This window comes from Canis lupus, chromosome 19, assembly GCF_048164855.1.
Source record: "Canis lupus baileyi chromosome 19, mCanLup2.hap1, whole genome shotgun sequence".
NCBI classification, from domain to species: Eukaryota; Metazoa; Chordata; class Mammalia; order Carnivora; family Canidae; genus Canis; species Canis lupus.
The window spans coordinates 29,910,857-29,923,204 of NC_132856.1; the positions used below are offsets into that span (position 1 = coordinate 29,910,857).

Consider the following 12,348-nt stretch of genomic DNA (forward strand, 5'->3'; position numbering starts at 1 on the left):
ATGCTAATACTGTTTTGATGACTAGAGCTTTGTAAAGCAGGATATTTCAGGCCACCTGAAGGGCCTGTAATGGTGTGTTAAACAACCATGTCTCACAGAATAAAAAACAAAAACAAACAAAAACACTTGACTTGTAGCATGTGCCAATTTCCATGGTATAAATATTTCTAGCCTGGCTTCCAATAGGCTGTCACCAAATGTGGAGTTGGAAAGAGGTATATGGTAGCACCCATTATATATCGCTTCCTACCATACAAATACAATAGATGCTAGTAACTTCAAAAGCACAGGTAATGTTAAAATAATTGGGAAGCAATGAATTTTGAGGATGTGTTACTTTTGTTTTCAATATAATTTATTTAACTATAATTTATACTCTCTTTTAATAAATAACCACCTCACAAAATTCCAGCAAATTTAACAGTCAGCTCCGAAGCGCCTGTACAAGATAGCTCTAGCACACCAACAGTTCTGGCATCTTCCACACAATCACAATCCTTGTTGAAGAAGTCCTCACTGTTCCCTCTTCCTCTGTTCCTTACAGATCAGCAAACAACAGCTGCAGACAGTCAAGGACCGGTTTCAGGCTTTCCTCAATGGGGAAACCCAGATCGTGGCTGATGAAGCCTTCATGAATGCTGTCCAGAGTTACTACGAGGTAAGACTCACCATGCAGAAGAATGTCAAGACTGCTCAAGTCTGAAGCCCAGAATTTCCAGACTACTGTTCAGTGGGAACAGTAGCCTTGACCTCTTACAGGACCATTCCCCCCAGGGCAAAAGTGTTGATGACTGGTTATAATTTTAAGAAATAGCAGCATTATGTTTAGGAAAAAAAAAAAAACAAATCAAAGCCACTTGCTAACCAACTAAACAAGAAATTATATGCAAAGCACTTAGCGCATTGCCTGCTTTATGTATAATTTCTTGTTTCATCTGTGTAATAGTCTCATGAGTTAGGTGCTGATATTATTCTCATTTATGAGTAAAGCAACTGAGGGTCAGAGAAGTTAGGCCCATTCCTCAAAGTCACACAGCTGTTAAAATGCTACAAACTAAGACTTGAACTGAATTGGGAGATCTTCCCTACCAACTACACCCTTTGTAAAGGATGTTAACATCTCCTAAGATGGTACCTTCACTAGCTTCCTTTTTCTTTCTGTTAAAATATCCTGAATATACATCACAAGTGAATTTTTACCTCTAGACCTCAGGGGTTTATTTATCAGTTAAGTGATTTTGGAATTCTGATAGTATATTTAAATTTTATACTTATTCTTCCATAATGTGCACATTAGGTATTGTTTATACATTATTAATGAGGCAGATGTGCCATACGTTCCTTTGGGCCATGTTTACATGATGTGCATATTTTTTTTAAAGTTACTATATGTCATTAAAAGATATTTTACTATGCACTAATCTTTTTTCATGTGAACCAGATATTCTCTTTATTTGGAATCCTGTGCTCCAAATGACATCCATTGTCAAAGCTAGATTAAATCCACTAGAAACCAATCCCTCTGTGTTGAAAAACTCATGGCATCCTGCCATATGCAACTCAAAGTGATAACAATAAACTAAAATAAGTGTAAGGGAATCCAACAAACTGATTTTTTTCCCCATAGGATAACTTTATTGATTTTCTTCCTTCTTTCCTTTCTGTTTTTAATTATTGGGTAGCAAATTATTTCCAAACAAAAAGATTGGTGTTCCTGCTTCACTGAGACTCCAAACACATGCATCCTTCCACGTATTGGGCACTCCAGTCCTCGATAGATGCTTAAAAAATGTTAGTTGATTGATTCAGTAAAATTCTCCTTCCCAATCTCTGAAGCACTTGGCTCGTTTCACAGAGTGTAGAGGAAGACTGCAATTAGATCTTGTGCAAATGCTATTGATTGGTTTCCTAATTAGTGTTTAATAGTAAACAGTCTTTGTTTCTGTGGTGTTTGCTGGGTCCTGCTGCAGACTCATTTTACACATTTCCTCAATGAAGTTTCTGTTTGGATTTGTTTTAGAAGTTTGGTTCATTTTTATGTTTGTCAAATTTATGCTTTTTTCCCGTTTTACAAATAGCATTAATTATTGTCAATAAGTATCAAACTTCTTTATCAGATGTGATGCAATATTTTATTTGAATTTAACAGAATGTGGAAATGAGATTCAGAACCATGATGATGGTATGGCAGTGAATAACCTGAATATGTTTAACAGAAGATTTTGTTGAGAAACTGCCAGGGAATGAAATTAATTCTCCTCCCTTTTTCAAGTTTAGAAATCCAGTTCAGACAGGCAGACCCTCACCAATAATTCTCCATGTTTAGAGTTATTCACCAGTTTGTAAATTCGTAGATTGCAAATCTTAATTAGAAAGCTCATTTGACTAATGACATAAATTAGAAGAAAGTGCCATTTCTATCTATTAATTAACTTTGAAAATTAATAGTCATCAATGTGCTAATGAGTCTCTGGAAATTACCGTTATATCTATAGTGGTCCTGATATATTTTTTTTCTGTAGCGGCTAGTTTATTTGAAAGAGCTTCTTTTTAGTTTGGTAAAAATACAGGCATTGTGAAATGGAGTAGGTAATATTAACACATGAGTAACAGGAAATAATGTGGGGTATTGATTATTTACTGTATTCATTAGTAAACTTTAGAGAGTCTTGGGATGCCTTTTCTGGGAAATCTAATCTTCTAAAGCAAAGGTCCCCAATTAAGGGATCAAGATTAACAGTTTCCTTGAGAGAGCTCCAAGTTCATTACTCCTCCCTTTTTCCCTCTCCCTTCACTTTTGGGCAGTAGAGGAGGTAGGGTTTCTTTCTTCACCCTATTCCAGGATCTAGTGGCTTCCTTGTCAGTATCTATCTTGGTCAAGATTCTTTGGATTACAAGTGACAGACACCTAGGTCAAACTGGCTTAAGCCAAAAATGAGATTTATTCACTCAAGCAACTTAAAAGGCCAGGAATAGACCTGGTTTCAACTGTGGCTGGATGCAGAGACTCCAAAGATGCCAGCAGGATGGATATCTTTCTCCCCACACTTTGGCTTTGTTCTTCCCTGTGTTGGCTTTATTCTTGGGCTGGTTCTCCGCATGTGGAGGATCCTGGCAGTTTCAGGTCATGCACTATCAGCTTAGCAATCACAGGAGGAAGAAGAATACCTCTTTCCTTAGAGTCCCAACAAAAGGCCCTAGGTGACTTGGGCTGACATGGGTCATATGTCCTTTCTGGAGCCACTCACAATGGATGGAGGGTGAACTAGACCCGGGGATGAGTACTATGACAGATACCACCTCTGGAGGCTGTGAACAGGCTCAACCACACAGGAACCATCTATAGTGAAAGTGCAGTGATTTCTTGTTGAGAAATGAGGGTGCTTTTTACTAGAGGGGGGAATGTATGCTTGACAGGCAAAACCAATAGATATCCTTCTAAATATGTGTTCAATCTCTGTCTGCATGTCTCTCTCACATACACACACATATGCATTCTGTCCCACTATACCACACTTTCCCATCTCATTTTGCCAATGGTAATGATATTTTTTTAAAAAACCAACCTTTCCTCAAAAAGTTCTGAGATGACTATACTAGAAAAAGTTGTTGCAGGCATTAGCCTTGTTTTGCCAAAGCAGTAATGGTTTTTCAATACATTAGAATAGTAAAGAAAAAAATTTTAGATAAAAAGAATGGGTAGACTGTTCTTTATCCATCTGTGCCCATTCAGTCCAGTCTGAACCCCATTGGCCAGCATGAGCATCAAGCATCTTGGGCCTGGGACCTAACTTGGACCAGGGTAACAGGAGACCAGTGTTCTCTCTGGCTTTTGAGATCGTGAAAGTTTATTTTATCCTTTCCTAGTGGCCTCAATTGTCAAAGCCGATCAAGCAGAGCAACAGATTAATCCTTTAATCTCTTCCATCCTGGCTTTGAGGGCTGGGCACTGAAGTGGGTACTCTGAGATCTGGGAGATCTGACCTGGTGACTCCTGGTCCTGCAGCTGTGGTCCTGAAACATCAGAGAGTTCACCCATTTCTCCATGGCCCCTACATCTTCCCTAACTCTCAGTGTTTTTAAGACAAATGTTTAAAACATAAGCCTTCCCATCCTACATTCTCACCCTCACTCCCTATGTCCCTGCTTCGTTTTGGTTCCTTTGGGTGCTGGTCCTGGCATCGGAGAAAAGAGGTAAGATAGAAAAGTTACAAATTACAAATCCTCTCTTACTCAGAACCTATCTTGAAGGAAACATGGGGATTTAGTGGGAAATGGGGATGTGGAACAAGGCAGAAGGTATACACATACCATTTTAGAATCCCTCTCTGGGCTTTAGTCAGTGAAACTACTCTGATTGAATTTGTTTTGTTTTATTTTGTTCTTAGCCAATCTCTAACAAAGGCCTGCTTGGTTTCTTTCAAACTAACTTTGCTGTGTAAGACAGAATTTTATAGTTGCTAGCTACAAAAACTGATTGACTGGCTAAATTAAGCCCCAATAATAATAATAATAATAATAATTATTATTATTATTATTATAAAATAATAACAGCACAACAATAGCAATAAAAGTTATCAGAGGAAATAACCAAGCTACAGAAAAGAAAGAAACCCAGCAGCTTAACGCCAGGAGACCAGGAGGCAGGATATAATGGACACCCCATCATTGGTATGACTTTCCTCCAACCCCTTCCATTCTTGCACCATCCAACTCTGAATCTGATCCCCACAGAGGGAAGTCTGACTGGCCAACCTCAGGTTACAACCTACCACATGGCTAAGAAAGGACATACTCCCATGACTGACAGGCCCACTGAGACTGGGTAGAGTGGCAAAGACATTCTGGGGCTGAGGCACTGCTATCGGTAAGGGAAGGACCACTGGTAGGCATAAACTGCAGGTGTCCTCTACACTGGATGACAAACAGTATTCAGTGATTCTGATTGACCTTTTAAAAAAATCTAAGAAAAGTAGAAGTTAGTTCATATCTGGGTACTTTTCTGAAATGAAGCTAAATATTTTCCAATAGACAAAACCACCGTAAGTCCTCAGTGGCCTTAAGACAGATGTATCCCTAGAAGAGTCACTACCCATTTTAAAGTTATTTGTTCTCATAGGGAAGGTAGAGCAAGGAAGGAGGTAGAAGAGGTAAGACTGATTAGGAGGATGTTTTGTGTCTGAAAGACATGGGATTGAATTCTAGTTCTACTGCACATTGACTGTGGGACCTCAGCTGAGGCTAAGCCTCAATTACTCTATCTGTAGTAGGACCTTACTGCGTAATTGTTGTCAGGATAAATTCACATACACACTCCCCACACACACCACCTCTCCCTAAATCTGGCACCTGGAAAGTGCCATCAGAAATATACTAAGTTTAGGGCAGCCCTGGTGGCTTAGAGGTTTAGCCCCAGGATGTAATCCTGGAGACCTGGGATCGAGTCCCACATCGGGCTCCCTGCATGGAGCCTGCTTCTCCCTCTGCCTGTGTCTCTGCCTCTGTGTGTGTGTGTGTGTGTGTGTGTCTCATGAATGAATAAGTAAAATCCTTATTTTTTTTTAAGTAAAATCTTTAAAAAAAAAAGAAATATACTAAGTTTGGGTGGGGGAATGGTGATTACTACACATTTGCTGCATAGAAATAGTAGGAGAAAGTTGATAAAATTGATCCACTTCCTAGTTTCTGGGCCTGGACATGGGGTAGTGGATGTACAAGGCTGAGGCTGAGGCTCAGGGTATAGGAAGAGGAAATAAGGTGCTAACCTACCACCAGCTACCCCAAGTCCCAGTCCCAGATCTGCTTCTGAAGTTTACCCTGGGATCTTTTATTTTTGGTGAAAGGTATCTTTCAGATCCAAAGGTGCATTTTATTTTAGAAAATAACATGCTCTTTGCCTCAGTGAAAGTAAAATTTGTAATTTTTTCACGTAGGGAGAGGTGTTTTAAGTGATTATGAAGTAAAACATAATATAAAAATTATAAATACATAATATAGAAGTTATAAAAATAGATGATACCAAAAAAAATCAAAAGCACATGATTAGAAAACCACCTGTAATCCCATCATCCTAGACAACCACTCTTAAATAGTGGTATGTATCTTTTCAGGTATCTTTAATGTGTCTCTACACATAAAAATAGCTATTTGATTTCCAAATTAAGACTATCAGGAAGATAACTACCAAATATTAGTAACCCACTTGTTTCATTTAGAACAGTGGGTTTCACATTCTTTCCTACCTCTGTGAAAGTCACACTTATTACATATTCTCATCAGTTTTATTACCCATACTGTTCTCAATCCATGCTCCTATCCCCCAAGTTGACCTTACCTCTACCATTGAAATCATCTGCTTTGACAGTGTATCAGGACACCTTTTGATGCTAATGAAAAAATATCTTTTTTCATGGCTGCATGATATTCTATTTTAAAATAACAGCTAATTTTTATTACATTATATAGTGAATATAACAGGCACCATTACAGACACCATGCTCACCAACTGATATGCATTATTTCAGTGACTCCTCATCCAAATCCTACATGAGAGAGTAATTAAGATTCCCATTTGAAATATGGGGCAGTGAAAGCCCAGAAAGGTTAAGTAACTTGTTCAGGTGACAAAGGAAGCAACTGGTAGTCGGGATGTGAACCCTAAATCATCTGATACCATGGTCTACTCTTCTCAGTACCTGAGTCCATTTATTAGTACCAACCAAGTTGCTGTGGTGTTTTTAAACCTTATTTACTCTAACATCTAGGTATTTTTCTTATTTATGTTGGAATAACATGCTTTTGTAGAGCAGGAAAGGATTTGAAAGTGGGAGCTGGGCCAATTATACCCCATACCTTGTACAGTCATTAAGTACTGATGTGCGTGTGTGTTCCTGAGACAACCTTGAAATTGCCTGGTTCTGGCAATGGAGGGAAAGACTGATGGATGAGGTCTAGTCACTGAATTGACTGCCCTTCACCATTCTGTATTTATTTGTTTATCTTCCATCTCCCATTATGACCTGTCTGGGAAGTTGGCAGAGGAGCAGGAAGGATTTATGGATGTGCCGCATAGAACTGTGCCTGGGGTTGAAATCTCTTGCAATAGCCACCAAAAAACAAAACAGGAAACAGAAACACCAGCTATAGCTCCCCACTACAAATCAGTTTCAAGGGTGGTTTTAGAGATACCCAAGCACATCAGCACTCAGGGGCAGTATTCACTACAGAGCGAGGCTAGCCTAGATCCTTCTGACTCTTCCCTTCTGACAGACTGAAAAGCCAAGACAGATGATGTGCCTGGAAAATTAGTTTTCTGCTGCCACTTTCTCTCCCCATGGCTGCCTTGCCTCCTGTTTGGCACTTCATCTTTGTTGTCTCCTCAGTCTCTGGCCTCCTTCCTCATGCTCTTGACATTCCGCTCATCTCCTTTCATTCTGGGACCTGGCAGTCATAACTTATCTCTGGACAGATGAAGCTCTCTGCTTTTCAAAGGACTTTCAGTTTGATCCTTGTCAAAGAAGGCTGGCTGAATTAACCTCATGTGACAGCAAAGGAGAGTGAGGTTTCTTGAAGTGAAGTGACTTGTCTAAGGTCATTCACTAGTGGTTGAATAAATATTGAGTAGCTACTTTAGACAAAAGAAGGGACTATGTGAAGCAGATGATGTGTGCAGGATCCAGAGGTCACCCAGTCAGTTATGGATGCCAGCTGGGAGCAATGTGCCAGCATCCTCATTTCTTATCCCTGTTGTCATGTCCCTTGGAAAATCCAGCCTCAGTCCATTGTTTTAAGAGACTGATATATTGTGCTTGCTTATTTTTACATTCACCTTCTTATTCCCATTCAGGTATAATCTTAATAGGGTCTCTACTTTGAGACATCTACATTGTTCATGTTGTTTATTCACTCCTTCAACACAGCACCAACTATTTTCCAGGCACTGTCTTAGGCACTCAGAAAAAAGGAATGGGGAAAAAACAGCTGCAACTTCTGCCTTCCTGGGACTTCTAGTCTAGCTGGAGCTCAGATATTAACCAGTCACAGAGACAAATAGCGACAGAGGGGTTTTGGGGGAAAAGAAGATGGGGCTAAGAGCTTATAATGGAGGCCTGTTCCAGGTTTGTGGGACATTGGTATGGACAGATGAGATGAGAGTATGGCTGCTTTGTTGATCAAATGCTCTAAGTCATTGATGTTCATTAGAACTGACAACAAAGAATTAATCCCTTTGCATCCCCACTGCCACCATCACACATCTGTGCTCCTGAAAGTGCCCCCCACCTGGCCTCCTGTCTATTCTCCTAGTCCCCTTCAGGTTGGTTTTCCACATTAAAGCCAGAGAATCTAAACTTGATCATGCCATGTCCCTGCTTAAAACCTTCAGTTGTTTCCCACTGCCCTTCAAACGAAGGCCAATATCCTTAATGTGGCCTCCTATACCTTCCACTACCTGGCTCCTTCCTGCCATTGGTCTTCCTGCCGTTACCCGACCCCTCACTGCCACAGCTACAATGGCTCTCTATTTCCTCGACACTCTGGGTCTTTACACATATTGTTCCTTCTCTCTGAAATACTCTTTCACTCTCTTTTTTACCTACCCATAATTTACCTATCCTAAAGGAGTTTTCCTCCAAGAAGTCTATCCTTACTCCATACTGGAATAAATTCCTCGCTATAGACACTGATGGTCCCATCTATTTCCCCTTGAAAGCACTTATCCTAAAATATAATATTTCTTTTTTTTTCCTATGGGATTATTAGAGTGATGTCATGGAGGCATGAAGGCTGAATTTGGATCTGTTTTGCCCACCCCTGTATTGCTGGCACCTAGCACAGTACCTTCCACCTAGTGAGTGCCCAAAGAAAGGATGAATGTGATCATGAAGAAGAGTATAAACATTACAATGGAAAGGGCAACCTCAAATTTTTTTAGTTCAATTCTCTTCATGTACAAATATGAAACTGGAGAACCAGAGAGGAGAGGTGATTTACCCAAGGTCACACAGCAAGTTAGTAGTAGAACTGGCCTGGGACCATGATTTATAGCTTCTGCCTCAATGATATACCCCAGAAATGCTATACTCTGTTTGCCTCAATACTTTGATGTTCTTTGAGACCCAGACCTATAACTGAGATGCAATGTATTAGGTAAATGGAGAAACTATCTGCATTAAACATTACAGATTTTCAGGTAAATCCTTTATTTCATTAAATCTCATAAGGCTCATGAGGTTTTAGTTGAAGTTCTTTTTCTACAATTGATTTTTAAATGAACTCTGAGGTCTCAACTGAGTACAGGTTAGTTCCCAGGCACAGAAGAACAGGCCATGGCCCTTGCCTGTGAAGAAAACCCTCAGCGCCCCTTCATTCTACATGAGTTCATTAATTTGGGAGTAGATAGAGACCACCTTTCTAAAATCTCTCCTCCCCAAGGAAGGCTTTTCAGTGAAGCAGGAGGCAATGAGAGTCCCCCAAGCAATGCTGTCTCCTGGCTAACAAGGGTATTTCCTGAAATCTGACAGGGGAGCGAACATTTGTTCTGCCTCTGGAAGGATATTTATGCACCTTCTGAAGTGTGACCAGGACACAGCTCAAAAGCGTCAGATGTTTCCTCTTCATGAATATGAAGCAGTAGTTTCACCACTTGTATTACACCCTAGAACAATGTAGCTTATGTATACTTCCCAACGGTGGGCACTGGAGCGAAAGTAAATTGTTCTTAATGGATGGCTTGGTCCCATGACCCTAGGCAGCATCAACAAATCAACCAGGGGTTCTTTATCAGACAGAAGAGGCTCTCCACCAGGCAGGTGAGACCCTTAGGGAAGGAAGGAACCAGGGTGAAGACAAAAACAAAAACAACCACAAAACCTTTGTAATCAGACAGTTTGAGTTATCAAGAACAAGTCTCTATCCCTCTCTGGAGTCTTGGTTTTCAGTCTATAAAATGGACTGAATATAATGCCTACCTTCTTTATTCATTCACTCTTAAAGTGCCAGGCTCTATACTAGAGGTGAATGACATTGTATGGAACAGGGAGGACACAGTCATAATAGAGTTCACATTTCAGGAAGAGAGAGATTAAATACATATTTACCCAACTCTTGTTCAATTTTCAAGTGTGGTGAGCATCATTGAGAGGATAAAATCAAATATAAATGATGGTTAACATGTAAGTGTCAGACCTCATGCCAGGTACTTTGCACGTAGTAACAATACTATGTGGGGTTCTGGTCCGAGATTGCAATGTGGAAAGACCCTGAACTCACCTTCTCCACTGGGACAAACCAAATCTACACCTACTTATGGAGCAATTCCTCCTGAAGAAGTGAGAGCTGACTGAATAGCTTCTGCATGATAAAAACTGAAGAGACCACAAGGAGACCAGTAAGAGACAGGGACAGGGTAACCAAAGGGACTCCACACCCCCAAGCCTGCTAAATGCAATAGGGAGGGACAGTGCTGAGGTACCTGGAGGGCACAGAAAAAAGCCACAGTATAAAAGTGCAATGACAATACAAAGGGACCAGAACATGGCCAGCTGGCAGAGGAGCTGCTGGAACTCTGGGTCAGAGAGACCAGTAATCAGCATGGTTTACACCCCCTCCACACAACAGGAGCACCGGTCTGGACACCATAGCCCTCTGGAGGCTTCAGCAAGCCCAGGGCCTCTAGACAACGCCAGCCCCACCCATCCTCCAAGGTGCCCCCAGCCCTGTGCATACCCAGACACCTCTGGTCATGGCTCACTACAGCTCTAGCTGATAGGACAAGATGACACAGATACAGAGCACCCCAGAACACTGTAGGCCCACACCACTTTGGCTTAAGGCAGTTTGCCAGAGCACCCTGGTGCATGCACAGTGCTCCAGGACCTTGTGGCCCATGCCTGCTTTGGCCCCAGGATCCTCCAACCCCCACGAGGGCATCCCCTGTGCATAATACCCCAGGAACTGCAGTACATGCCCTCCTTGGTTCCAGCCACCCAAGGACCTTAGTTCCAGGTCATGCATGCCTTCCACGGAGTTCCTCAGCCCAGACCTCACCTCAGCTCCAGTCATAGTGCTAGGACACCTTTGCAGTGAGCACTTGGAGACACCCTGGCTTAGAAGAGTTGCGAGGATATGGAGAAAAAGGAATGCTCATGCATTATTGGTGAGAATGTAAATTGATGCAGCCACTATGGAAAACAGTGTGGAGGTTCCTCAAAAAATTAAAAATAGAAATACAATATGATCCTGTAATTCCACTACTGTGTATTTAGCCAAAGAAAACAAAAACACTAATTTGAAAAGGTATATGCACCCCTATGTTCAGCACAGCAGTATAGTAGCCAAGGTACAGATGCAACTTAAGTGTCCACAATAGATGACACACACACACCACTTCTTTATTATGTGTACACACACATGCACATGTGCACACATAAGAATATTACTTAGGCATAAGAAAAGAATGAGATCTTGCCATTTGCTATAACATGGATGGACCTGGAGTATTATTCTAAGTGAAATAAGTCTGATAGAAAAAGACAAATACACCTACATGTGAAGTCTAAAAAACAAAACAAATGAATAAATAAATAAAAAGCAGAAATAGACTCATAAATACATAAAACAAATTGATGGTTGCCAGAAGGGAGGAAGTAGGGCATGGGCAACATGAGTGAAGGGGAGTGGGAGATAATAGGCTTCCAGTTATGGAGTGAAAAGGTCACAGGGATAAGAGGCAGACCATAGGGAATATAGTCCATGGTACTGTAGTAGCGCTGTATGCTGACATATGGTAGCTACACTGTGGTGAGCGTGGCATAACATATGAACTTGTTGAATCACTATGTTATATGCCCGAAATTAATGTTAACACTGTATATTGACTGTACTTCAATTTAAAAAGTAAAAAAATAATAATAATAACCATAAAAATAACCCAAATGTCATTACTATGGGCCACTTTTTAAAGTCGTTATCTTGTATGGATCCATTTAAGCTTCATTTAAAAATACTTATGATGTAGAAACTACTATTATCCCATTTTATAGATGAAAAAACGGAGATACAAGGAGCTTAGCTTGACAAAAGAAACACAGCCAATAAGTGGCAGAGAAAGAGCCCACCTAGTTTGAGCAGAGTCTATATAGTATACATTGCCTTTCATTATATTACTGTCCCATTTAATCCTTTTAACTACCTGGTAACTACTATTATTATTTTCATTTTCCAGATGTGGACACAAAAGCAAAACATGTAAGTGATGTCTCTGAGTTCACACAGCTAGGAGGTAGTGGGACAGGATGCTGGTCCCTTCCATAATGCTAATCAGCCCAGCCATCAGTCCTAAGAAACTGG

At 40.7% G+C, this 12,348-nt stretch overlaps 1 protein-coding gene across 9 annotated transcripts in view; it reads left to right on the forward strand.

Moving 5' to 3' along the window:
- CADPS (calcium dependent secretion activator) overlaps positions 1–12,348 on the forward strand; it is a 459,922-nt gene that overhangs the window by 102,522 nt on the left and 345,052 nt on the right. For all 9 annotated transcript variants that reach the window (XM_072785555.1, XM_072785556.1, XM_072785557.1 and 6 more), the window contains exon 2: positions 545–658. In XM_072785555.1, coding sequence (XP_072641656.1) covers positions 545–658 — 114 coding nt within the window. The remainder of the gene's footprint in view (positions 1–544; positions 659–12,348) is intronic.